Raw genomic sequence first — 26,814 nt, 5'->3', positions numbered from 1 at the left:
GTGTCTTCCATATGTATTCAAAATATAAATTAAATCTCAAGTTACAGAAACTCCAGAGAGAGTCACTGTCACCGCAAAGTAGGAAGCGGCTACTTCTTGGCTACGATACTTTTACGTTTCTCCAACAACACATCTCTTCCGGCAGCAGAGTACTGGTACTTTAACTCTGAACCTAACTTGTACTTTAACTCTGAACCTAACTTAGAGAATTTGGGTAAGACGCAATGCCTTGACCCCTCTGCCCAGATGTGTAAGTTTTAATGGTTCTGACATTAGCATAAGTAGTGGTAGGCTGTTGCATTTTGTGAAGTTTTGGGTTAGCAGGCTGTAAAACACAGGTGCAAGCGCCATCAAAAGAGAATGTTAGTTGGAAGAGGTTTTAGGGCAGGAAACTGGAGGGTGCTGCTGCGATGCTTGCTGGCATGTGCCGCTTTTCCCCGCCAGACCCTCCAGTAAAGCTAATTAGGTATTCTGTTTGAAGAATCAAATTGATAGTGAGATTAGCAGATACTTTGTTTTCAGCACAAACAAAAGTTAGGCTGTAAACCTGTTCTGTTGTTTCTGTCAGTGAGGGATAGGCCAGGTAACACTGGGAATACAGGTAACGATATTACTACATGTAATGTTTTGGTTCTTTTCAAAAGCTATATACTGGTATTAAAAATCAGGCAAACTATTTTTAATTTTCGTACCTTAGAAGAAACAGTATAAAATACTTCTGCTGGTTAGTTTGAAATCATCTGCGTGCTGCATGAAGATCTGCATACTTTTGACATAACGGTAATAATAGTGAAAATGAGGCTTTCACATTCACACAACTGCCAGAAGACTATCTGTCTTCCTACAAAATAAAAAGATTTGTGGAAGACAACACAGGCTAATGAAAATTAATAAAGTACTTTATTTGACTGATTTGAACTATTACAACATTGAGCTGTAACACAGCTACCAAATATTAGACACGCATTGTTCAAGAGTCCCTGAAGTCTGGCTGGCAGACTATAGTTGACGGAACTGTAGGGCTTACTCCCACATACCTGAGAAACACAGTGAAGAAAAGCTGTGAAACTTCAGCAGTCTCCCAGCCTCTAAGGGCTACAAAAAGGGAGCGCTTTTAACTGGCATTTAAGGCCTCCTCCAGGATCAGTGGACATTCCTGACGCAAAAAACACATGCATGCAAGCAAGCAAGCTTTTTAAAAATAAACAAATCAGCTCCACAGTCTCTTTACATTCCTGGATATCAAGCTGGAACGTAGATGAAACAAGATGGATTCGCTCACTCTCACCCAGAGGCAATGATTCAAGCCCAACACAATTTCTATTACCTAAGTCCTCCGGCAAAAGGATATGAGTCTGGGGAAAGACCTTTGCTTCTATTGCCAGAATTTAATAAGTTACCCACAATATCCCAAACCCACTACAAGTCTCATTTCCTTGTGCAGTCAAGGCAGGTCTCTTAGCATTGTAAATCTCGGCTTCTTCATACGCTGGAAGACAGTCCTGTCTAACTGGAACAGGGAGTACTGGAAAGCACTCAGCCATGAAAAGTTGAATCACTAGTACAAAATAAAGCTCTGATGGTCTAGTGGTTTGCACTTCCCAGGTGAACTGCTCCAACAAAACCCTCATGTCTGGTGAGGTAATGAGCAGAAGGCACAATCTTACTGAGTGAGTTTTCCTGACTGTAAGGTTGGCTGCATAGATAATGAAGAAGGCCTCATCTGAGCTAACAGACAAAGCAGACAAATCTAACTACAGAGCAAGAGATGCCTTGCTTACGGAAGTCATCGTTCCAAACTACATGAAGTAGTTGAACAATGAGCACCAAAACATTATTATATTTCAGCGAGTAGTCCAGCAGCTTTGGGGTTGGAGGGAGAGAGATCTGAGTATAGACCCCTCTCCAGCAGCCCTTGAAAGCAATTGCCATAGACGCTTTGGGAACAGAGAGACGTTATATATCTTCATCTTCTTTCTCTAAGAAGTCAGTCAAGGTACTGTCATCTACAGGAATTAATAAGTATTCCACACCATCAGCTCCCTGAGAACAGACACACATACACATTCTGTTAACACTGGTGCACGCTGCAATGCAAGCCACTAGATAGCACTGCAACACTGGCATTTACTTGCAGTGTGGGTGAGAGCTAGCCAGCATTCAGAAGGGCTACAATGCTAAAACCAGGAATATTTCACTAGAGCAATGCTGGAAGCGCACAAGCACAGGGAAGAGTCAAAGCTTCTGGTGGGCTATGCTGTTCTTCCACTACGTAGCTCCTCAGCACTGTGCTCCCAGATTTAGTGCTGGTATACTGCCTCATTATTAGGGCTAGCCTACACTCTTCAGTCCTGCAAATACAGGTAACTAGAGGAAGCAGACTGACAAGCTCCAGGAGCCTGTCACTTCTCAAGGTCTTCAGGAAGCTGTGTTCCACAAAGCCCGGTAGGCTGCTAAGTAACCAAACCACATTGCAGCCTGCTATTCATGTAAAGGAAGTTCACAGGCTGGAGGCACGGGAGGAGCTGCCATTACAGAATTCCAACCCTCTGCGAGTGCCCAGGTGCTTCAAGCAGTCCAGCCTCACTCAAGAGCTGAAGGCTCTTGAAGCCTCAGGGATACTTAGTAGCAAGCAAATAGCTTTTTGTTTAAGATAGCTGTATCTCCAGAATTATCTTCTTCCTGCAACTCACCCGCTTGGTCCGGATGAGCTTGTGGTCCCTGAATTCTGTCAGCTGTGCCCTGAGTGTCAGATCACTGTTCACGAGGAATGCCTCCCGACACTGCTGGTAGAAGTCTTGGAAAGAGAGCCCTGGAGACAGAAAAGGGCGAGGACAAGAAAATGAAGTGGTCAAATTCTGAAGATCCACTGCTTCTTCCCAGAGCTGTTCAAAGAGCATCTTCTCCCACCCCTTGCATCAGGCAAGCACTGTCTGACAAGTGTTTTAGCAGGATATGAGGGAATGCAGATTTAGAAAATCTCTTAAAAAGTGAGATATAGAAAACCTGTTGCATTTCAAACTGATCACAGATTCAAAACAAAATTCTGATCAACATTTCATGCCCTGGTACGGCAGCCTTATTTCAAGGATACGCAAGACTTTCTTGAGGTCTGGAGTACTTACAGACCCCGACAGCTTGTCTAATTTTTCCACATCTAACAATGGATATTACATCACGTCTACCTACAAATCTTGCTTTCGCTTAGACCACAAAGGATACAGCAACATCACCACTTGTTTCAAGTACACAACTGAGCCAATATTTCATAAATTCAAGTAAAAAAGTAGATTAAAGTTCTGGTCACTATTTGCCTAATAGAAAGTTTAATGGCACTTTAAACACACTTCTCAGCACGGTGATTCTATCTCCATTTCCAACCCCTCTATTTTACTTCCATCTTTCTTTATGATTAAATGCTGCTCATGTCACCTGCAATTGCTGTTAAGAGACAGTGGCAAAATAGTCTGCATGTATCCTCGAATGCAGGGACACACCAGAAAACACTTAGATAGGAGCAGTGTGGAAACAGAAGCTTCTGTCTTTCCCTGGTCCCGTACACGCTAGAGTTACGCAAGTTCAAATTCTTCCTTTATTTTAATTTTGTAACTCCACAGTCTCCCACAAAGGCTATCAGTCACGACTAAATAGCAAAGCAGACAACAGTAAGAGACGGTCCTTTGGAACCTGCTAGTTTCTGTTAGAGGCAGATACAGCACCACTAGAAGACAGCCTATGCCACTGAGTCTCACTGAGCCAGCAGTTAGAGCACTTCTGTTGCTGGTGTTGCAATCTGGATACCAAAAGCCAGTGTCCACTGTGACTGAACTGGCAGTGATGCCACCCCAAGCAGACAAGAAAAGGTGCTTACGTACCTGGGTAAGATGGGTTCTCCTTGTTCTCCAGCTGGTATTGGGCAAGCAATCTGAATATCCCCCTAGGTGGGAGAAGGAGAGGGGAAACCAAAAGAAGGCAGCCCAGCAGAAAATATTAACTGATTTTTCCCTCATGAAAGGACTTTGTGCATGCAGCTAGTGACTTGGTGAGGCCGGCTATCCAAGCTCTGCCCCTTTAAAGTAATAAATTACTTAGAACCCAGGTCACATTGTCTTTATCTTAAGAACTGTTTTCAGAAGACAAGGCTTGCCTCTTGCTACGAGTATGCCCAAGAGCTAACACAGAACTTGGGACCAGACTAATCCAGTAAGGACTGGAGGCTCACAAGGTGCTGCTATGAAGTATAACAGTGTCTTACCTGGCATTGGGAGTGAGACTGCGCAGGACGTGTGTTAAGGAGCTCAAAGCCAAAGATCCAGACTGCTGTACTAAAAGTGAGTTCTCATAAGAGGTTTCTTCCACATAAGGACTAAATGTGGTTGTTTCATACCAAAGCCAGTTGTAGAGGCTTTGTTTTGCCTGATCCCACACTAGACAGAGAGAGGAAGGAAAAAGCAGACAGAAGTGGGAGATTTACCTTTTCTCAGGCATTAAATAAGCAATATTAAAGTGTAGTTCGTTCCACTGTAGGGTCTGAGAAAACAATATAGTCTTGTGGAATTTACAGTACATTCATCCACACACTTGCACCTCAAGCCGGACAAGTTCTCCGCAACAGAGCACTTGCACGTCTCTCCTATTTATACTAGCTTCACCGATATGCTGTAAATCATGCCAGCATCAGCAGTGGGCCAACAGGTTAAAAGGTTAAACAAGGTTTAGATAAATTTCTGGGTAAGAAACAGAATGGTTCAGATGCAATAACAGATATAACATCCAATCTCCATTTCAGGAAGTCCCTAAAGCAAAGACTGCCAGAAGCCTGGACTCTATTCATGTTCTCAGTGACTTTATGCACTTTCGGTTCAACAGGGCCCCACTCCTAATCACAGCTTCTAGCTGCTTCAGCCAGACATACATCACCAGGTCTATTTTGCACATCAAGTGTGATACAGGACATATGCTTTTGTGACATATTGTGACAGCAGCCCCAGAGTAGAATGCAGATTCTTCTCTTTTTGCTACAAAGAACATTAGGCCAAAGGGTACTCACTGAGAGGAGCGTTGATGTGATCAACAGAGGCAATGAAGTAAATGCTAGGCAGAGAAGATAACTGTGCAAGGATCTGCTGACTTCTTTCTCCTCTCAACATTTGGCTGTCCAAGTTATGAATGAGGACATAGAGCTCTAAAGATGCATCTGCAACGTCAGAAAAACAGCAAAGAACAGATCAAAGGAACTGCACACAAAGTGGTTTCTCGCTCCCAGTGCGGCCTAGGACAAGTCTATTTCATCATGCTCACCTCCGTTTTCATCATTCCAGTATCAAATGACTTTCCTTATACAGTTTACTTTGACTCCTGCCCCACATTTAGGGTTTCTGAGCACGTGAAAGGCTTTCTCTCAATTCACTGTACTGCAACTCTCATCACAACTACTGTTCTTTCTGCAGCTCAAGCTTTTCTCTCGTAATCCACTTTTCACTTGCTCAGTGCTTCATCAGGAATTGCCCTGTCAATGGCTTTTAGTCCTGAGATTCAAGGTCGTTCAACTGTATTTTAGGAGGGAAGTCTAAGCACAGTTTTTTCAGTTGCTTTTGGGGTACATGACTAGGATCCTTAAACTCCTCCTCACACACTGAAAACTTATTCTCTGTTCAAGAGTGGATCCAAGGTATACTGACTTCATTAGAAATTTTTCCTGCTGAGCCCTCGGGGGAACCAACAAAGACTTTTAGCATGGATAACGCAAACGGTAGACATTAAAAGTTCCAACTTAGCTTGTTGCTGCTCTTAGTTATCCCCAGGGAACAGCTGCTTACTGAGCCCTGAAACAATTCTGGAAGAGTAGGCAGCTTTTTTGCAGAAAGCAAATACATATTTGGCTACCGATGGAAACTGACGGTTCCACAGACTCCCAGTCAGATCAGCTATAGTGTAGTACACATGAGACTGATTTATGTGGATTCAAGTGGAGACTGTCATTAATCAGTCTTTTCCTCTTATTCCCCCTAGAAATACACAAAAGATAATGATGGAGAATGGAGTGTAAACTTTTGAACACAATCCCCTGTGCAATTAAGAGTCTCAAGGCAATTTGTGTATGTACACACACACAAGCAGTACAACCTATACATAGAGAGAATTCAGCAAGCATTCTGTATGGTGGTTATCAGTTTAATTTTGAATCCATTTCTAACCTGCCTGTTCAACACTGCAGTCCTTTATTTCATCTTAATGTCTGAATTTGTATATATTAAACTGAAATGACCATTCCACTAAACTATGTGCACTTAAGCCTCAGCACGGTGTCTACTGAAATTTACGGAAAGACTCCCAGGCCAGGATTTTCCAGAGGAGCTCAAAGGACTTGGCATCCATCAGCAACTGCCATTCCAAATTGTTTGCAAGTTCTTCATCCTGTTTATTTCAGTCAGGTTTATTTATATCAGGTCCTCAAGCAGTCACTAAGAACCACCTTCCCCCATGTATCAGGGGGTTGACCTATCTTCCACCAAGAAACATGTGGCTACACTGTATATGTAAAGCACAAAGGCACTGTGCTGAATGCAAGAGAGATGAGCATTTAAGTTTGCTGAAGGGACGAGGAGCCTCTGTATTATTACAATGTTCATGCTCTCCTCCTTCCGTTTCTAGGAAACTTTGTGGGTGAAAAACACTGACAGAGGCAATGGCTTGGGGGCATGTATACGTGTATACATATATTCCTCGTGCATATACGTTTTCAGAAGTGGCATAAACTTCAAGACAGCACATACATTGAGTACAACAGAATAAGACGCTGTAACTGTCTGTTTGAAAACTGTGAGATAAGAACATGCCCAGGCTTTCCTAACAGCAAGTGGAGTCTACTGTTTTAATACATAAGGTCAGTCATTTTACCTTCTTTAAACCTTTTTATGATGAATTCAAGTTGGTCAAGGGGGCTACGGAACGTCCCAGTATGGTCCAGTACTTCCTCCGTGATGGAGTTCAAAATCTGGAACAGAAAATTGCAGAGTCACCATTGTTTCTTCAGAAGGCTCTGGCACTGATTGACCTACTGCAGAAAATCTGAAACTTAGCCTTTGACTGTCACGAGGAAAATAATCTGATTTTTACCATCAAATCTTGAAACCAGTCAACACAAGCCTAAAATTGCTACCCTTCTTCAAAACAGTGGCATAAAATAAGACTTTAGACTGATGAGTATATATTAATGACTGGAATCACAACTCCCGGGAAAACGCATGGGCTAATTTCTTTAAACTCTTAAAAAAGAGATGGGAGCTGCTCCTCATTCAAGAGTCTGTTAGCTATAGGCTGCAGGCAGCTTTCCTTAGAATTTGTATTGAAAGATTTTTTTGGTACTTATAACACAGGAAGATTAGAAAAACCCATCAGCTTTTACCACACTTACTGATCTCACAGTGATGCTGGGGAAGTATCCATTAACCACAAGGTGAACAGAATCCTGGAGCACAGAGGTACGAAACTTCTCCAACAAATCCCGCTTTGAGCCCAGTCCATAAAGCACAATATTGAAACCCAAGCTGTGGACAAGTGAGCAAATACAGTAAATCAAAAAAGTGTCCAAGTCCCTCTTAGGTTCATCCATCCCCATTTTCATTAAGCAAAATGACCTAATTCAATCTTGCCTCTTAAAATTTCGTGTTTCTAGGGAACTCAACAACTCCAGGCTTACCTTCAGCTCACAGCTGACAAAGAAGGTCAGCTGCAAGGAATCAGAAATACAGCATCCTAGCAAAAGAAAGTGTTTTAGCAGGCTAGGAAGCCCACTATGTAACAAAATATCTACAGAACAAAATGGTATTGTCCAAGAATTCTATAAGACTATAGCTCTACATCTTCAACAATGAAGACCAGAATAACATTTGAATTTACCCCTTCACCATGTGATTATATTGAATATTTACCACGGGTCACAGCAATTACAAGAAAAAAAGCAAGCATGCTATCCACTTGCAAGGCAGGTTTCTACTCTGATCCACAGGCACAGTTTCAAAGCAAAATGCCACTGTTCTCATACTTCCTGCTTTATCCTAATTGTCCCATTGAAAAAGAAGCAGGAAAACACAAGAGAGTGTGGTAGCAAATCACAAACCTTTGTTTCCTTTGGAGGAGTGAAGAAGCACCATCTTGACCAGAAAGACTGGCAGGCCGCTCCAGCAGCCAGAATGGGGCAAGATACCAAGGTGAGGTGTCACTGACTTCAGCATCATCTCTGGATTTGTCCCTTTTATCCTGCCACATATATCTCTAGCCATTTTCCCAGGTCATTGAGTCACAGAGAACTCCTCCTCCAACAAGTCTCTGACTTTTAAGGTTACCGTCTTTTTCATACACACCATTGCTCCCCATGGAGCACAAACTCCTCTTTGTACTCCACTCCTTTGCAGAGCTTCTGAGGGGCTTTCTGCTCATCAACATCTGCTCCTGCCTCAGCACTTAACTTCAAAGCTGGTGCCTTGTCTTCTCTAAGGCACGCCAGAGTCTCATAGCTCTCTATACTTCACTATTTATTTTCTTAGAAGACTATTCTTTCCACTAACATACACACAATCCCAGACAAAATTTAGGCTGCTAAGGTTTCCAACAGCATTAAGATTTCTGCTTGCCTAGAGCATTAGGTACTACAGATGCTCAAAGTTAACACCACTGCCACTGGGGATGGCCATATACTGAAGAAAACGGTGATAGGCTACTCATTAACCAGACTGCTGTAAGCAAAATTGTTTCTACGTCAACAGCACTTTTCTCATCCTTCAAGTTCCCTCTATTGTGAACGCCCTCTAGCTTGGTTTACAGAGGTACAGACAAACTAACCAGGCAGAATGCAACCTTGTTTCACTTCAGGCATTCAGTTCAAGGAGTCAGTCAGGTATGATCTAAATTAATGACACCTAATTTTAAACATGAGCACTAGATTAAGGAAAAGATCATTCCTTAACTCGTCCACAGAATGATTGTTGGCGTGAGGGGAAGTTTACTGCCACTCTCTGTTTACTTGGCTTCTTCAGTGATTCTCACTGCGTACTTACTGTAACTGCAGCATCCACTTGGAAAACAGGGACTCATGCTGTTGGTTTAGCTCTTTAATTTCAGCAGCAAAGGCAAGGGGAGCTTTTTTCAAGAGGTCACGCAGTGTTTCCTGTATTAAGAAAGAGAAAACAAGACAGTTTTTCAAAGCTGAGAAAGGCAGGACAGATGTCTGGAGTCCTTACAAATACTCCTCTAGCATGCTTTCTAGCTAGGGATCAGAATGGTTTTCACTGACAGTGCACTCAACTCCTGCTTCCCTGTGAAGACCCCTGGGAAAACTCTTAAGCATGGTTTTGCTGATGAATAAACAAAGCAAAGAGCAAGTAAACTTCTTATGGGAAAGAGTAGCCAGACTAGGACTAGAACCAAGATTCCTGCCTGTATCACACCATATTTTATCTCTTCCTGTTGAGTCTGGGAACACCACTCCTGAAACAACAGACACATTCAGAGCTTTCACAGTACCAAGCACTGTACCAGAAAGATACCAAGACCACAACTCTGTTCAAAAGAGCAAGGGTTCCAGTCAACATGCTTAGCGATGGTTCATATGTTTGTCACTACAAGAGAATGCTCACAGACACCTTTGAAGAGAAATACAAATACAGCAGAAAAGAAATAATGTGCAGCTGAAAGCTAAATGTAGAAAAAGCACTATTTCAAAATCATTGAGAATCAAAGGATTAATTCAGCTTTAAAGGCGCGCTGGAATGTTGATATTTAACCAGCACTGCGGCATCACAAATGGCATCAGAAAGGCAAGCCTTTCACTGTCCTCCCTTTCTCTTCAATTTTAACAGCTTTGCTTTCTACTCCCTTGCAGAAGACAGTTTACCCTAGAAAGAACACAAAAGGCAGCTGCAATGTTTCAGACAAACATAAAGCACTGAGAGATAGAACTGCCAAGCCTTCAGCTTCTCTGGTGCCAGTAGTAGATTTAATACTGAAAGCCTTGATTTCCCTCCAGAGCTGTTGTGCAAAAACTTGTTAAGAGTCCAAATGTTTCTCTGTGTAGTAATTTCAGACAACAGTAGGCATCAGGCAATCTGCATATAGGCTGTCTTTTAAAACACAAATGAGTACCACCCCCCCCCCCAAAAAAAAAAAAAATCACAGACAAGAGGGCATTACGTGTATTTTACGTGTTCCCTGGCACCAGTCGCTGTGTACCTAGGCTCTCTAGGGTGCAACTACTTGCTTGAAACTAGCTGTGAAAGTGGCATTATGGAAAGCAATAATCCAGCAACTCACCACCACAGTTAGACAGTTCCTGTCTCCTAGGAACTGGAACAGGATGAAGTGCATTTCACAAACTAGGTGACAGCATTTAGAGCTGTCCCATCCTGCATGGGGCTTGACCCAGTAATCCATAGATGAAAAAGGATATCTCCATCTCCTTTACACATATTGGCCTAATATAATCAAGATGGTTTGCAATCCCCCTGCCCATTTCATTCACAAAAATGCTGGTTTGGTGTTAATTTTAAATGCAGGCCTCTACCACTCTGCTTCTCCCTCTTTTCCTCCCCCAAAAGCCAGCTTTAACCTGTTCTATCAACTGCAACTTTCAGCTATCTACTCTAGCAGTGCTTTGTCCCTGCCTTTTCCCTGCTGTCTGAGGGATTAACAACCCGCTGTCACTGCCCTTGCTCAGGAGCAGCAGTAGGAGACATGATGCTTAAAACGCTGGCAACTCTCTGCCTACCCCAGGGTTACCACCAAGAACGCCTTCAGCAAAGATAGACTGAAAATAGCAACACGGGGAAGTTTCAGAGGGGGAAACCTTTATCAATGAAACGAAAAACTCTGAGTAGTTTGGTTCACCATGAAGAATACCTGATTCAGCCTTCTTTTCTGCAGTTTCTGCAGTGTTCGGTCTGAGGTGAGCACTTTGGAACTACTGTGGGCTTCAAAGTATTCCTCCACCAGGTTGCTCTGAAAAAGCAATAACAAGATCAGCCGCTCTCCCCTGCTATCAAGTTACCCTGTCCCTCTGCACCCACAAACACGTCTCAAGATGACAAATACGAGATATAGAGCAAGGCTGCATAGAAAATCAGAAGTTACATGCAAAAATGACTTCTACAATAACCTTCTGCCAAAGCCAACCCAGTCAGATGGTTCTCCCCTCCCTGGAGAGGAGAGGGAAGAGTATCCAAGAGAACAGAAGAAGGCAACAGTTTAGAGAGGGTGTGGGGATCCTGGCCGCTGAAGAATTCTGACACAAAGGTAAACATTGAGACAGAAAAGGTGTACTTCTTTTGGTGCAATAGGAGTCTATTTCTTCATCATTTCTCAGTACAATGACTCTCGCCTCACAGACATCTCAGAACTCTTTGTGAAGCTGTTGAGGCTACAGACTGAGTTAGCCCACAGGCTCACACACTATGAGGGTACAGTGAGGATTGCCTGGAAGCACAGCAAAAGCTAATCCAGCTGGTCTGGTTGGAAATGAGTCTGGCAGTTCTTCCCCATATTTAGGCCTGGCCACTGACAGCTTACTGTCACTAAGTATCCCTTCGCTCTTGCTAGCTTGGGTGTGTAATTTCTGCACGCTCACCATCTTGTCCTCCTTCATTTTTCTGGATAAAGTTTTTTTGGGAGGAGGTGTAGCTGCAGCCTTAGTTTTTGCTGGGGTCTTTCGGCCTGAAACAACAGCGCTGGCTTCCTTCTGTTCTTCCTCCTCCTCCTCCTCTGAGCAGGACGCAGAATATTCACTCTCACTTTCTAAATGAGTGTCTGGAGCTAGAGGATAAATTTAAGGTTAAGAGCTATCAATGACTTCTCACATGGAACACATTTTGCACAGTCCCTCTCTCCCACATATGTTCTCCAGAGGTTTTCCAAGCATATGATTCCTAAGCCTACTTAACAGAAAAGTAAAATCAATGGTTAAGAGGACTGCAAACACACACACAGCCATTTCTTTCCCATTTTGGAATTCAAAATCTTGTTTAGTAAAGCTCTGCCCATTGCTACCAACTGAGAAACACAGTTCTACCCTGAAGAGTGACTAATAAAGGACAATGAAATTCCCTGTTTCTCCTAGTATGTCTATAACAGAGTTTTCCCAAATGCCAATCCTGCAAGCTGTGTGCTGTCTGGGGTCACACGCTGAAAAAAGATTTTGTAAAAGATCTGTGTTAACAATGTTGATTGAAGAGCAATGACAGAATCTGGCTCAGTCTTGCTCTCACAACACAAAACAAGAAACATAACATGAAATATCATGCACAGAACTCTCCTCGGCACTCATTCTGAACACATATAGCCAACCAGTCATTGGAGATAATTTACCATGAATATCACAGCCATCAATAAAGTTTTAGAACTTAACTTGGTTCAAGTAATTGTGCTAATGCATCTTAACCCTATAGCCTTCACTCCTACACTGCAGCTTGAAGATTACAGACCCCAAAGGCTAAGAGCTATAGCTACTGAAGTGTCAAGCATATGTAGGATTATTCACAGTTTTGCCTCTTCTGATCATGTCACTGAAGTTTAGTAACCCAGTGCTTCTACCTCCTCCACCCCTTTGCTAAACAGTAATTTTTGTAGGGAAAAAGGTCTACATATCTTGAGCAATGGGCCAGTAAAAATAAACTTCCTTAGGGACATTTCTACAGTCTTTGTAGGATGAAGTAGTCACAGTCAAGCAGACGCTTATGAGCAGGAGAAACACTCTTGTCTGAACACGGCACCCCACTGACAGTGGGAGCTAACTACCAAGATCAATCTTCACCTGCTAGCCTCCTCCTGAGTCTGTAAGGCGTGGTGGACACAAATTCATTCCTTTTACTCTGTAACAGCAAAAAAAGATCCATGTATTAGAAGTCACATATGCCTCCCAAAAGCCAAGCAGAGTAGAGACAGGTTTCATTTCCAAGCTCTTTCAGCCCACAAGAACCTGGGAGAGCAGCAGCAGTAAGTCAGGAGAGTTCTTTTTTGCCATCCATAACCACAGGGGGGCAGGAGCAGGTTCCAAAGAGGGCTTAATTCTTTCAACTAAATGCCCTGAGTGGGAGGGTGGAAAACTGCTGAATTTCCCACCAAGACACTGGCCCCTCAGGATGTGTCAAACCAAAGCACTGCCAAACTGGAGACACTTCTGCTCGACTTAGCAGTCATCTTCCACATCACGCTGTCTATTCAAAGCCATTTGGAGGTCCAGTATGAAAACAATTACCAAAATGTCAGCAGACCACTTGAAATATGAAGCCCAGAATGAGCAGAGAAAAGGGAACAGAGTTGCCTGGGCTCACCAAGCCATAGTGTCACATCTTCGTTGTACACACGTAAAGCACGTGCCTGACTTAGACATCAGATCATGTTTACAACAACTAATCTAAATAATAAATAAATAATCTAAATAATCTTCATTAATCTTGTCTCAGCAAGAGACAAATGTGGCATTCCAAAGTAGCACGTCTGGGCCGGCCTCTCTCATACTGGAGCCTTATTCTGGAAGCGTTTTGCACACACTTCCAGTGTGATGCTACACCACTTTAGAAAGCCAACTGTTTCACAGCACTTTGTTCATGGCAACCACAACGGGCAGGTCTGAACTGTACCATCTCTAAAGAAGATACCAACTTCCAGGATGTCTCCCCTGGTATCACAATTCTTTTTTTTTTTTTTTTTAAAATAAACCAATGCTAAAGTAAGAAACTGAACAGCACCATGATTGTTGAATTTCTTTTACAACAGCACTGCTATCCTTAAGATTCAGGCTGTTTCTTCTTTTGATGAGAAACTGGAAAACTGGGAGTTGAACTGCATATTAAAGGACTGGCAAATATTCTCATTTGAGCAAGGCAAGGGAATAGTCTCCAACCATGCTAATTAGGCTGTCAAACCTGTTGATTTGCACATTCACTCTAAATCTCATAATCCTGATTAATGGCAGCTCTGGTGGCTCAGTTGAATTACTCCCTGCTTGCTTGGATTAAGAGAGACATCTGTACTGTGGGTGAGGCTCTTCAAGATCCCTCCTCTCCAACACTATAGTAACTAGTCAGTTCAAGCGCTGAAAGTGAAAAAACAAGCAAGAAAGCGTCACTCACCTTCTGCTGCGCTTTGCTCAAATGTTCTGCAAGACAAGAAACAGCGTTGTTCAGAGTATCACGAATTTCCAACAGTGGCACAAGATGAGCCATTAGGAAAACAGGCAGCCGCTATCCAAATATACACTACTCCAGAATATCAGCTCCCTGGCTGATTAGTCCTATAGCAGGAACTTTTACCTCCCCACAGGAAAGCAAGGGAATAATGAAGACAGTCAATGCTCTCACCACAGAAGACAGATTTGGTTCTAGTCACCGCTCCAGAGCCACCGCTCTGTGGGAGGCCACTAGCAGGAGGGAAGATGCTGAAAAAAGAGCTAAATGTTCTTCTGTCCATGAGCTCATCCGACTCCATTTCTGAACACAAGGCAAGTTACTCTTGCTAAGGCTGACCTGCACTGACTTCTCCCACCTATATTTCTCCTTATAGCAGTGAGTGTTTGAATGCTACGCAAGAAAGTATAAAGTTACACATGAACATTCACACAGTCCTACCCATTTGATGCTCACTCAACAGGCCAGCTCATAACTCTCTCAAGTGCAAGCATTTGGGTTTAACATAGAAGAAATCAGTTAAGTGACACAGCAAAAAATGAGACAGAAGTTCCTGTTTTTCTCCAGGCCAGCAGCACATAATAAAAGATGTGACATCCAGGTGAACTAGAGGCCATGCACACCAAACAGTTCACTGCAAAGTTACGCTGACTAAAATATCCAGGCGCGACAGAAGCTGGCACCCAGGCATCCGCTCCACCACCCAAGCAGAAACATAACCCCTAGCCACCCAGCTTCAGTTCCCCAAAGCATCAGAGGACTTACTGCTGCTTTGAGGGGATTTGACTGTCTTCTCAGGGCACTCAGTGCAATCAAGCGCCACACTCTGTCCTGGTGTCCGGGCTAATTCAAAGGCTGTAAAAAATGGGGGAAAGGGAAGAAGTTCCATGCATCAGAAACAAAACCCCCAGCTCTGGCTAGTCAGCCACGGAGTCATATACCTGAAATAGTCTCTCTCAGTATTCATTTCCCAGCTAGTTCAGGTACTCTACCAGATGCTTCCATTTTTTTTCTAACCCTAAAGAGGAATATTGTACTTGGAAAAGATTCTCAAAAACCAAACTCTTCATTCATTCCACAGGCACAGTTGAGGCGGTGGCAAAGTAGCTTTGCTTCTGCGGGTACCATCTGTCTTCAAATTACAGCAATCTCTGGTCATGCCCTCTCAGCTCTTTATAACTGTTTGACTGGACACGGTGGAGCAGCAGGTATAGCAAACACATTAATCCCTTAGAAGCTGGGTTCTCGTATTCAATCCACCTTTTTCTATTACTTAGCAGCACAAGTTGAAGTTGAACCACTGACCTGAATATGAAAGGCCCAATATCAGTCCCTCAAGAAAATCAGTCTCCCACTGTATGACTTGCCTGATGAGTTGCAATCTATTATTTTCATATCTATCAAGCTCAATTTCCATCCTCTTTAACCCTCTCCAGTCTCCAAACCCCATCATCTCTCTAGCCATCTCCAAACCCCAACTGCAGCCTTCTAGACTGAAATACACTGCAGCTTAGTTGTGGGGTGTCTCCTGAAAGGGGAGTGCACTAACCCCCTACCACTTGCCAGGAAGGTTCATCATCATGGTATGGATAAGGAGCTTCAAGCAGCAGTTCTCAAACTGAGTCATGGGTCCAGCAGGGAGCACCAGGGAAATATACCCTGGGGGAGAAGGGCATAAGAAACAAACCTCCCTGAGACACAGCGGAAGTACAGAGGAGAAGTGAAGAGGCATGGAAACCACAATTTCTGTGCACTGATAAAGAGGAATAATCCCTCTTCCCTGGATCATCTTCTGTAGGATTTATCAGGTTCAGGTGGTGCTGAGCATATGGAGACTCTTCAGGTGAGAAGGAGAAATGTGGTAGCAACGGGGCCCGAGCATCTTGTGTGAACCTAAGCACCCCACCCTCCCCAGCAGTGTCCCTTTCTGCTTCCTTCTCCCAAGTCTCTAGTTAGCCTAGCAAGCACACTCTCAGACACTCTGGGAACGAGAAAGCCCTTTCCACGCACAGTTAAAACTGCTTCTTTTTCAACTCTGTCTTTGCTACGTAATGAGCTATTCTCATTTCCTTCTACAGTCACACAAACAAAGCCTCTACCATCCATACACATAGACTCTTCTCCCAGCATTAAGAAATTACTACCTTTTCTTATGCTTCCTGCTTTTAGACAAATATGCCTGCTATCCCCTCAGTACAGCCTCAGCTTCCTTCTGGTTTCATCTTTTTCTTCCTCCCACCATACAGAACACCAAAACCTGACACCTCTAGAACACTTTGCACCATCCCTTTTCTCTTCAAATTATTCCATTTTACAAATTAACTTGAATTCCATAAAAATTCACATTTTTCTCATGTTAAAACGGATTCAACCCAAAACAAAACAAAACAAATTGAAAAAGGAAAAAGACTGAAAAAATAACAAATGAAAAACACTGGTTTTGCAGTCTTTCATTAGATCATATTCCTTTTTGAATTAAAGGAGGACTATAAAAGTTTGAATGTTTCTGAAAGTATTGCAGGGGCTAGATCTTCAACATAATTTGCTAGCAGAGTAAAGTTTGGCACTGCCAAATTTCATAACAGTTACTCAGTTTCTATTCTATCAACAGGTCTCCTCTGTGCTTAGGTCACTAATAACTTTGTTGTTCACTTTTATTTTTACCCTATGTAACACATAGATCTCTTCCATTATTGCACAGCTATACTCTTTCTTTTGCTGCTAAACTTAAGATTTCTTTCAGCATAAGCTTCTCACAGGGCTTTCTATACTGCTTAACAGGGTACTGTTACCAGCATACAGATTAAGTCAGCAGTTATTTCAACTTTTACTTCAAAAGGAGGAAACTTTCACACAGCAGTCAAGCTTCTGGACAGAACTGCTCTAGTCCATAGGGCAGGTGTACACATCTCATTAACATCACAAACATGGAGTAACTCTGCATATGTAAATTAATGGTTCTGTTAAAATTAATACCTAATGCTTTTCAATGTTTACTAGGAATTGCAAGTCACCTTTTCGTTGCTATTTTTATTTGCATGCATGTTCACAGCAGTAAGACGAGGAGCCCTTACTATACAGAAAATAAGACCAGCATCCCCCAGATCAAACTGTTCAAGCAACATCAGGTTAGAACACCAGTCATAAGAATCTGACAAGTACAAAATAACATCAAGTCTGCATCACAGCCTCCAACATGCTTCCGTTATGTCCAAACCCCAAGCTTTTGCTTCTGGGCAAGACTGATCTAGAGCCAAATAAAAGCTCCTTCAATAGCCCAAACATATCTTCTGAATGCACAGATATGACAAATCATGTTAACAAGGGTACTCAAGAAAACAGCAGCCAGAGCAATGATGAAAGAAGAAAGAGGAAAACATACCCAGCTCTGCCATTTTGCTGGAGCGTTTTGGAGTCTGAAATGAGTAAACTTCACCACCACCTACACCTGAGCCATTTCCCATGGAATCTGTGAAAAGAAACATTACTTGTAGCTATTCAAAAAGCACTGGTATATTCCTAGCCCAAGGAAAACGGAATACTTTACTCTTGGGCTTAAAGGACTCCTTATATTAACAGGTATTATAAAATACAGATAATTAAAAATCTTAGAATCGTTATCCTCTCTCCTCTACCTCCTACCAGCAGCACAGCCAGACCTGGCCAGCCCTCAACATCCCTCTCCATTCCCCCATCAACAGCAATTTCATCAACATTGCACAGCTCAAACACTGTGAGAATCTCCTGAAGTCACAGCTGTGTTAGGTTCTTCCCTGCCAATACCTTGGGCACATATCCCAAGAACAGCAACATAGTTCTTCTCTTCTAGGATCTCCTGAACTTCATCATCCGAGATAGTCTCAAGCGTCTTCACAAATTTCTTCACGTTGACTGTCAGTTGAGTCTTATCCTTCCGAACTTTAATACCTAGAATTGCAATCCAAAGTGTTTACCGCCGGCTATTTCATTATTTCTATTGCAGTAGCATACAGTTACACCATTTAGAGACCAGGATCCTGTTGCACTGAACACTATACAAACGCAAACCAGAAAACATGTCCTAGCAGAAGAATAGCTGGTCTGTGCCAGAGTGGTAGGCTGACTGGGGCCATCAGTCCCTCCCATAACTGCTCCATCTCAAGCACAGCAAAAGCTGGCTGGCCATGATAGTCAGCTGTGAGGACCAGATCCTCATTTCAGCACACACCAGCCTCCCCAGTTTGGTACACAAAAGTGACAATGATTCCCACGTATAAGGGTCAAGTTGCAAACAAAGGGGATAGCCTTTGATTTCCTCTATCTTCCTTAAGAAAGAGGAGCAGGTCAAAAATATATAGCCTAGAGGCTTTCAGTACACTCATAGAAGAACTGATGCTGGAAGAGACCTCTGGAAGCCATCCAGCCTGACTCTGCGCTCAAAGCAGGGCCAACAGCCAAGTCAGATCAGGGTGCTCTGGGCCTTGCACTGACAAGTTTCAAGCACTTCTGCAGCTGGAGGTTCCACTCCTTAAAAGCGATGAAACCTGCTGCAACGGTCTCCTGTAGCAGCCACTTCGAGCCTCACTCTGAGCCGATTCTGTGCGTGTGTTTTTAAGCTCTTTGGGGCTTGAGAGGTTAGCCAGGCTGCTCGTACCCTCCTCCCTGAGGCCGTTATACACGCGTTCCGCTCAGCAGCCCGGCATCAAGACACACGACACCACCTCCACCTGGGGCACCTGTCACGGCGGAGCGGCCGCCCCTCTGCCTGTACCGGGAGGGGGGAGGGGGAGAGGGAGGGGACAGAAAAAACCGCGCAAGCAGAGGAGGGCTGAGCCGCCCCAGGTGCAGGATGAGGGCCGCGCTGCTCGCACCCCCCTCCCAGAGGAGCTGCGGGCGGCGCTGCCCCAGGCCGGCAGTACCTGCGTCATCAGCGATGTGCTTCAGGACGTCCTCGTCGGGCACGAACCTTACCGCCAGGGCGGCGCCACCCTTCCCCTCCGGCTGGCTCATGGCGGGCCCCTGCAAGCACCCCACCCCCCCCCCCGTCAGCCGCCTGGGCGCCGCCCCGCCGCCAGGCGGCGGTGCCGCGCGCGCCGCCAACCGCCGTAACCGTCGCCCGCCGCCCCGCCGCTCACCGCCGGCCCCCGCCCCCCGCGGCAGCAGCACGAGCCGGAAGCGAGCTCACGTGCCGCACACGACCGACTCAACCGCCCTCGCTGAGGGCGGGCACGCCGCTGCGCCAGTGAGCGCCGCCGGCGGCCCTTGACTGACCTAGAGCTCGGCCAATCCGTGGCTCCCCTCCCTGCCCCCCTCCCCGCCGGCGGGAGGGACGAGGGGAGGGCGGGAGTTCCGCTGCCCGCCAGAGGGAGCCCGCGCTCGCCCAGGGTTGCCGTGGCGACGCGACGCCGCCACCAGGAACCGCTCACTGCCCTCCCCCCCCCGCTGTGGTGACCGCCTCTCTCTGCTCCCTTGGGGAACTAGCCCCCATTAGTCACAGGTGGAGCCTATTTTAGGGAGGAAAAAGGTCACAGAACCCCACAAACCTCGAAATATAGCAAAGGTGAAGAATCCCTGTGACAAGTGAATGCAAGTCTAATGTGCAGTCCAGTGAGTGTTCGCATCCTCCTCCCTCACTTGCTACTTGCGTTACACACCCTTACCAAAAGCAAATCAATGTAACAATATACAATTGACAAAGTGTACACATCTGTTCAGAAACAGCACAATATTTATTTAACATCTTTATATATTTATATATATTTTTATATATAATTCTTTTCTGCATTGCAGATTGTTTAGTTTTATACATCTCTATTTACAATGATTTAAAATAATTATATTTCATCTCTGGAAGGTATTTACAAAGTCAATAGTAACTACATTTCACATTTCAACAACAGTCAACAGCATTAACCAGTTCAGTAAGACAGTTAAGATAATGGCTTACATGCACCACTAACATGATCTTCAATACGTGCCATCTTCAGGTCTAAGAATGAAGATTTTCCCTGGTCCCAGGTTAAAGGACATCATACAGCAGAGGTTGTGGTTATTAAAAACCCATTTGTTTTAGTCCGGCACCAGTACTGAATCCTGAATGTGTGGGGTTCATACCAACACACAGGGTTATCCTGGTGAAAAGGGATTCAACACCACTAATCCACATTCTTTCGCCTAGCCTATTTGTCCACAAGAAGTGGGCTACGTGCTGCTTATGCTCCTCCTATGACAGAGATAAGATTACATAATGCTAAAGTAGTAAAAATCCTCAGAAACCTTAGTTCAGAGAAACAAACCTTGTATGACAGAAAAAGTAAGAAAATAATCTTTTAACCCTTGCAGAATGTGTGGTTTTTTTTTTTTTTTTTTTTGGCCAGTAAAACTGACTGCATATCCTGTATTGTCACAAGGACAATACAAATCAAAAGATTCACTGTCAAGTAGAGGAAATATAAATTTAAAAAACGCAGCATGGGGTATACCTCGGTTTAGCTTTTTTATAACAGATAAAAGCTACCATAGGAAATCTAAAATGTATTAAGAGTATCTGATTTAACTATTCAAAATCTTTATTAGCTTTTTCCTGGAATCCTTGATATGGAAAAAAGTTAAATGACTCAATTTTATTTAATCATATGGTATCTTTCCATAAATAACCAGCTAGCAACATCCTTCCCAAAAGTATGCACTTTCTGCAAGAAAACAGTAAGAAGTCTTGTTTCAAAGTAATCATTGAACACTGACACACAAAAACACACATACACACCCCAGTACTAACAAACTATTAATACTTTGAAAAGTGATTTATCCTGAGTGATTGCTAACTCACATCTACGATATATTTGAAGCCACAAAGTTTCTAACACTTGCATTTTTCATAAACGAATAACATGAAAATCTAGCACTGCTATAGAAACTGCCTGAACAAAAGGAACAGTGTCAATAGCTAGTATTAATTAGTATCACTCCCAAGTTCTACTAATTTTAGAGGAAAGGAAATTTCTCTTTGAACAGGTTGCTTTATTCCTACTAACTTTTCTGTTTTGTGGTCAGTTCTGGGGAGGATGAGGACCCAAACACACAGGATCCACCATCCTACTTGTAAGAAACATTCCATGACAAAGCACCACGTCACTTTTCCAGAAGATATTCCTAAATCATCAGAAGTCTTCCCCTCCCCCCCACCAATCCCCATTTTTCCCCTCTAAAGAAAAAAGTTAAATTCTGTACTACATTTTAATGGGTGATTAATCATCTTTTCAAGAGTCAAAATTTAAGTTACTTTGAAGTTCCACCAGTATTCAAAGTTATTCTGCTCTGAATTACCTCTTACTGACTGTAAGGCATTAAGCAGGAGCTCACAACAAAGTAGTTAGTTAATAGAACTTGGCCTAATCACTTTGCCCATCATGCACAAGTTAAAATGCAAGCCAAGGTTTTACTCTACGGACACGAAGTTTTATAGTGTACCTCTTCCTGTCAAGAATATTCTAGTAATCAATTATGATAGAAGGGACAATTATGGACCCATTTTTAATTAATTTAGTCCTCCAAATCCAATCTTCGGTAAAATCTGATGTTCATAGTAAAAAACTCAGAGGACTTTGCCTTTTTTTTTTTTTTTTAAATCCAAAAGAAAAATCAATCAAATAATGAAAACAGAAACTGTTTGTCATTTTCTTTCATCAAATTTAGAATACAGCCACCTAGCCTGGGAGAGATTTTCATTAAATCTATTTCTGGAAGCTGCAAGGTGCTTTTAGACTTCTACAGCTTGCTTCTGAACTTTTAATTTACTTATGATAGCAGGCCTTAACACTTGCCAAACTTACCAGGCAAGTTTACCCCAAATGGTTAGCTTTTATGTTTTGCAAGCATGTTCAAAGATTTATTTTATTTTAAATAAAAACTTTAAATAAAGACTTTGTGGAAATCATCAGACATATCAACCTTTCAAAATCTATTCACTGCTTGGTTTCATAAACTAGCAATGCACCAAGCTGCACACAGCTCTCCGTCGTCCTCCGTCATCGTGTAAGAGGCAGGTGAGTACTTTGGCTCTTCAGCTGGTCATGCCATGAAAATTTTGACGGACTGATGTACATCTTCACTAACACAACACCCATACATGATCTCTTCCCACCCCGCTTCCAACCACCTCTAGAAAAGCTTTCTACAGCCAAGTTTATCCAACTGCCAATGATAAAACAAACTAAATAATAATCGAGGGAGATTAAGGCCCATGTGCTAGAAATAAACAGCGTTTTAACCACTGAAAAAAAATTGAAAACAACCAAAAATGCAATATATGTACAGAGAAAATGCCCTTTCTTTTTACCACGCTTGGAAAAGACTCCTGTTCCGCAGCTTTAGTTCTGTGGTCATCCTAGACAAGCCACACAAAAAGCATGTTTACTGTTCTCGCACAAACTGTTCCTAAATTGTAATGGATGTTACAAATAAGCCCTAGCTAATGGATTTAATACTATATTAACCATGCCAAGGTAGCAAAATCTTTGGCAATGAGAGACTCGCAGAACGTAAGGATAAGAGAATTAGATTTAAGAACATCAGAAACATCTTTTTGTTCTGTGTGCAACACATGCATTTCATTCAAACATGTTTCATTACAGTTTTCCACACCTCCTCCAGGATTATGACTACAGTACCTAGTTTTAAGATCTTTCTTGAAAAATTACTCTTGGTTTCCACTTGGTCTTCAAAGTAATTTAAATTTGCAAGCCAAGACAAACAAAAATTTCCAGTTTGTGACAAAATTAAAGTACCTGAACACTTAAAACAGGTAGCCATCAGTTCATGAAAAAAAATAAGGTAAGTTTAAATTCTTATGTTAAAATACAGCTTTAGCATAGATCAGTCTACTCCAAAATTAAATTGTTCAGAAAATTGCATTTTGAAAGTGTTATAGATTAAACATTGAGGACACTTTCCCCGGAAGCTAATTTTTTTCCGTGAACAGTAATAATCTTTGTGAAAGAAGTGGAAACAAACTACATAGTATCTGGGGACAAAAAGGGATTAGAGATGGGGTCACCCTTACTACGGAGTAGCTTTCCTACCATTATTAAGGTGTAGGTTTCTCCCCTTAATCTGGAAAAATATGTCTATATTTACATACAGTATACACACAGTTGAGGCAATTGATTGTCAACACGTGACAAATGTATGTACCTATCCACACACAAGTAAACCTCACATGGTGAGAAAAAACCCTGTCCCAGTAAACTCCACTATTCACAAAGTAGTGCAAATAAATACTTTGCCAGAGAACAAAATATTTCTCACTATTTTGTTGCCAAAACAGGTGAATTTAATTACGTTAAAGCCAGCAAGAGTACGTTGGAAATGTTGGATTTAACTACTTAAGACCAACACACTTGCAAACTACAAATACTAGATCTGATGCTTTCTGGCTGCAACATGATGTTCAGCATTACAGAACGAAGTACGCTGTTAAAAAGCGTTTTCAAATTCACATCAGAAAGAGTGTTCAAAGCAATTGGTATTTAAGATGTACAGTGAAGTACAAAGTCTCCATATACCAAAATCTAAACTGAAAGGATAATACCGCAGTTCAAATCTTCACCTTGTAACATTCATTTTAATAGGTATTTTTACTTAATCATTTTGCTGCCTGCAGGATGAAAAAATGGCTCCTTGTTCAACCAAAAAGCTGTTGTTAATAAACACCTGAAAAAGCTAATCAAAGCTTGAATTAGCAAACCCAACATTTTTTCTATTTTCCTAAAATCGTAACGCCCAAGAAAAAATGAGTAACAAAATGGCAGCATATCATCATGTGGTAAAAATTTTATCAAGGGATAACTCATTTATCCTTACTTACACGTGTATATACACCTACATATAGTACCCACACTTTCTCTCCTAAGAATTATATATATGTGCATGCAGACACGCATACACACAGAAAAAAATGTAGTGTTCTGCTTTTTGACCTTCTCTTGCTATGCTGCAGCTGCATTGAGATACCGCAGATATCTAAAACTAGCGCCTCGTGTCAAGTACCAAACGTTCCAAAAACAGTCACAGCAGAATTAATTCAGGATAAAGAGATTTAAATCTAAATATTTGTCACAGGTGTCAGAAAATTTAAGTATGTTTTGTTCTTCATTTAGTACTTAACATACATAATCAGAAAGCCAGCAGATTATTCTCTCAACCCATATTCTAGACATTTCTAATTTTATTACTGCCACGCTACTTTGAAGTGTGCTGAACTACAGCACACAGAGTGTCGCTACAGTCTTAACACACCTTGGCACAGTTTTGAGACGCATCTAAAAGCATTAACAATACATGTGATATACAGCACTGCCAAGGCTTGTTATTACAGCTGGTTTGTAGATACTAGTGATGACTCATTTCTAAGACAGGCGCTGATCAGTGCCTGTCTGAAAAACGACAAAACAAACTGCCGCAAACAAAACGTTGCCCTCAAAGGGTAAATTTGATAAGTTATACATGTACCACATCAGCACATAGGAAAAAAAATTATATGGATAAATTTGAACTCATTCAAAAAGCTTTATAGGGGAGTTATATATACACAAGAACAAAACAAAATACAATGGATTATTAAACCATAACAAAAAGGCACACCATCAAAATGAGAACTGCAAAAATATCTTAAAATGTGGTTTGACTAAAGTTTTAACCAATTCAAATTTATGCATGCACATTTGCCGTCCCACTTTCCTGAAAGAGGGTAGTAGCATAATGTAAAGGGAAAAGAAAACCCACACATAAGGAGATATATATATAAGTTTGTCAAATTTGGCCTGATGTCAATTTAAGCATCCTAAAACTTCTGGATGAACGCTTACAATGTTAAACACAGAAACTCGAGAACCTTGCTAACAAACAACTCAATTTTTAAAAATACTTACAAAATAATTCTTCAAAAACTAGCTGATACTTCTGACCTTTCCTTTCCCGAAGATTTAAACAAATAATTTGGTCCTTTGCAATCTACAGTGATGGCTCTTTTTCATAATTCCCTTTGGATGGTCTCTACAAAATACAAATGTTGTAAACTTTCAGAAGACAAACTAGCAAGCAAGCTTCTGCACAACCATGACTGTTACCAAGCGTTTCTGCTGCTAAAACTTTACAAAATCAGAGTAGTCCCTCTAATCATACACAGCTTTTGACATTTTTATAGAAAATACCTCAGTGTTTGATTTTCACAGAGGGTTCTACCTTACACCTTAATCTCGAGTTTGCCTTAGAGTTCTAGCTGTGTGTCACTAGTGGTTCTTAAAGATTAAGTTCAATTGAGAAAACAGTTAAGGTTTTCTTTCTTTTTAATAATTCAATTTACTCTTTAACTGAATTTTGGCATCAATCTGGATGCCGCTTAATTCTATCACTTCTCTGTGAATTAAAGATATGAAGACTAGACTGCCAAAGTGACTCGTCAAACCACAAAAACTCCTTTGAATGTTTAAAAGAGTTTTAACATAAATTGGAAATAAAGTTCTATTTCAAATGAAGAAGTTCAAAAGTTAAATACCAGAAGCTACACAAAAAACCCCATGTTATTGTCCTGAATTTCTTAAAGACAATCTATCATCCAAAGATAACCTGCTATTTCTAACTGCTCATGTTTTTTCTTCACAGTGACAGTGAAACCAAAGTGCCCACATAAAGACTGTAACTCTCTCCTGTGGCTTTACAATTTGTAAACTTCCAGGATAGTATACATTACCTAAGAAAACAGGATGTGCCTTCCTCTTTTCTCTCCAGCAATCCAAAAAGAGATAAAGAGAGAGAGAGAGAGAGAGAGAGAGAGAGAGAGAGAAAGAATGACAGCATTTTCCTGTGTAACCAGGAATACACACTTCTAAGCAGTGTTCTCTATCACAAGTACGAGCCCGTGCCCATATCCCAGTCATATACATTCAAAGTCTGGCTCAATGGCATGAGTTTTGAATTTCCTAGAGTAGGAGCCAATCAACTAAAATCATAGGACAGTTAAAAAATAAAACAAAACAAAAAAACCCGCAACACCTTCATGGATTATGAATACAAAGGCAGTGAAGTGTGGTCCTTCTGGGAAAAATACACTGTCAGTACTACTTGGTACAAATGACGTTTCTAGAAAAGTGTTTCACATTGAAGCTTCAGTGTTTCTAGCAAATCATTGTCTCTATCCCTGAGACAGCCCCTTAGAGGATGGTCTGTCTGGACTGCAGGATTCTTAAAATGACTCCGTGATTGAATTTAGGGACACTGAGAAAGCCGCTGAGGGGTGGGAGTGTCCAACAGCCATGATACCATAGAAAGCAGCCTGAGAAATACTCTTTACCCGAATACACCTTTCAGTTCAGTGATCATCACCTCACAAGAGCAGCAACAACAAGAACAACAACAACAATTGGAGGAGAGCTAGCCATTAGTTCCTGGGAAAGCAGCGTTTCCCTCCCACTTATGAACTAAACTGCTTTACCAGCATCGTCTTCTCTAAATTTTAATCTATATGCAGAATGACCCTGTGTCCTGGAGGGGAAGACATACAACATAACATGGCTACAACGCCATAAGAAGTGCATTGCAACCTACGTTATCTACTTACAACCCTCTCTCTGAGGGACAACAACTTGGTAATATGCATGTT

At 42.1% G+C, this 26,814-nt stretch overlaps 1 protein-coding gene across 1 annotated transcript in view; it reads right to left on the bottom strand.

Annotated features, from left to right (window-relative positions):
• Positions 1-878: 878 nt before the first annotated feature.
• ORC2 (origin recognition complex subunit 2) overlaps positions 879-26,814 on the bottom strand; it is an 86,973-nt gene continuing 61,037 nt past the window's right edge. Inside the window, exons 13-27 of the mRNA XM_068948184.1 lie at positions 17,961-18,104; positions 17,560-17,646; positions 14,943-15,032; positions 14,124-14,149; positions 12,803-12,860; positions 11,621-11,805; positions 10,897-10,995; positions 9,060-9,169; positions 7,418-7,550; positions 6,901-6,997; positions 5,051-5,197; positions 4,256-4,427; positions 3,876-3,937; positions 2,694-2,812; positions 879-2,043 (exon numbers count right to left, since the gene is read on the bottom strand). Coding sequence (XP_068804285.1) covers positions 1,957-2,043; positions 2,694-2,812; positions 3,876-3,937; positions 4,256-4,427; positions 5,051-5,197; positions 6,901-6,997; positions 7,418-7,550; positions 9,060-9,169; positions 10,897-10,995; positions 11,621-11,805; positions 12,803-12,860; positions 14,124-14,149; positions 14,943-15,032; positions 17,560-17,646; positions 17,961-18,104 — 1,616 coding nt within the window. The 3' untranslated portion in view covers positions 879-1,956. The remainder of the gene's footprint in view (positions 2,044-2,693; positions 2,813-3,875; positions 3,938-4,255; positions 4,428-5,050; positions 5,198-6,900; positions 6,998-7,417; positions 7,551-9,059; positions 9,170-10,896; positions 10,996-11,620; positions 11,806-12,802; positions 12,861-14,123; positions 14,150-14,942; positions 15,033-17,559; positions 17,647-17,960; positions 18,105-26,814) is intronic.

This window comes from Struthio camelus, chromosome 6 (genome assembly GCF_040807025.1).
Source record: "Struthio camelus isolate bStrCam1 chromosome 6, bStrCam1.hap1, whole genome shotgun sequence".
NCBI classification, from domain to species: domain Eukaryota; kingdom Metazoa; phylum Chordata; class Aves; order Struthioniformes; family Struthionidae; genus Struthio; species Struthio camelus.
The sequence above is the reverse complement of the archived record's forward strand: the minus strand, read 5'-3'. Positions and strand labels throughout refer to the sequence as shown.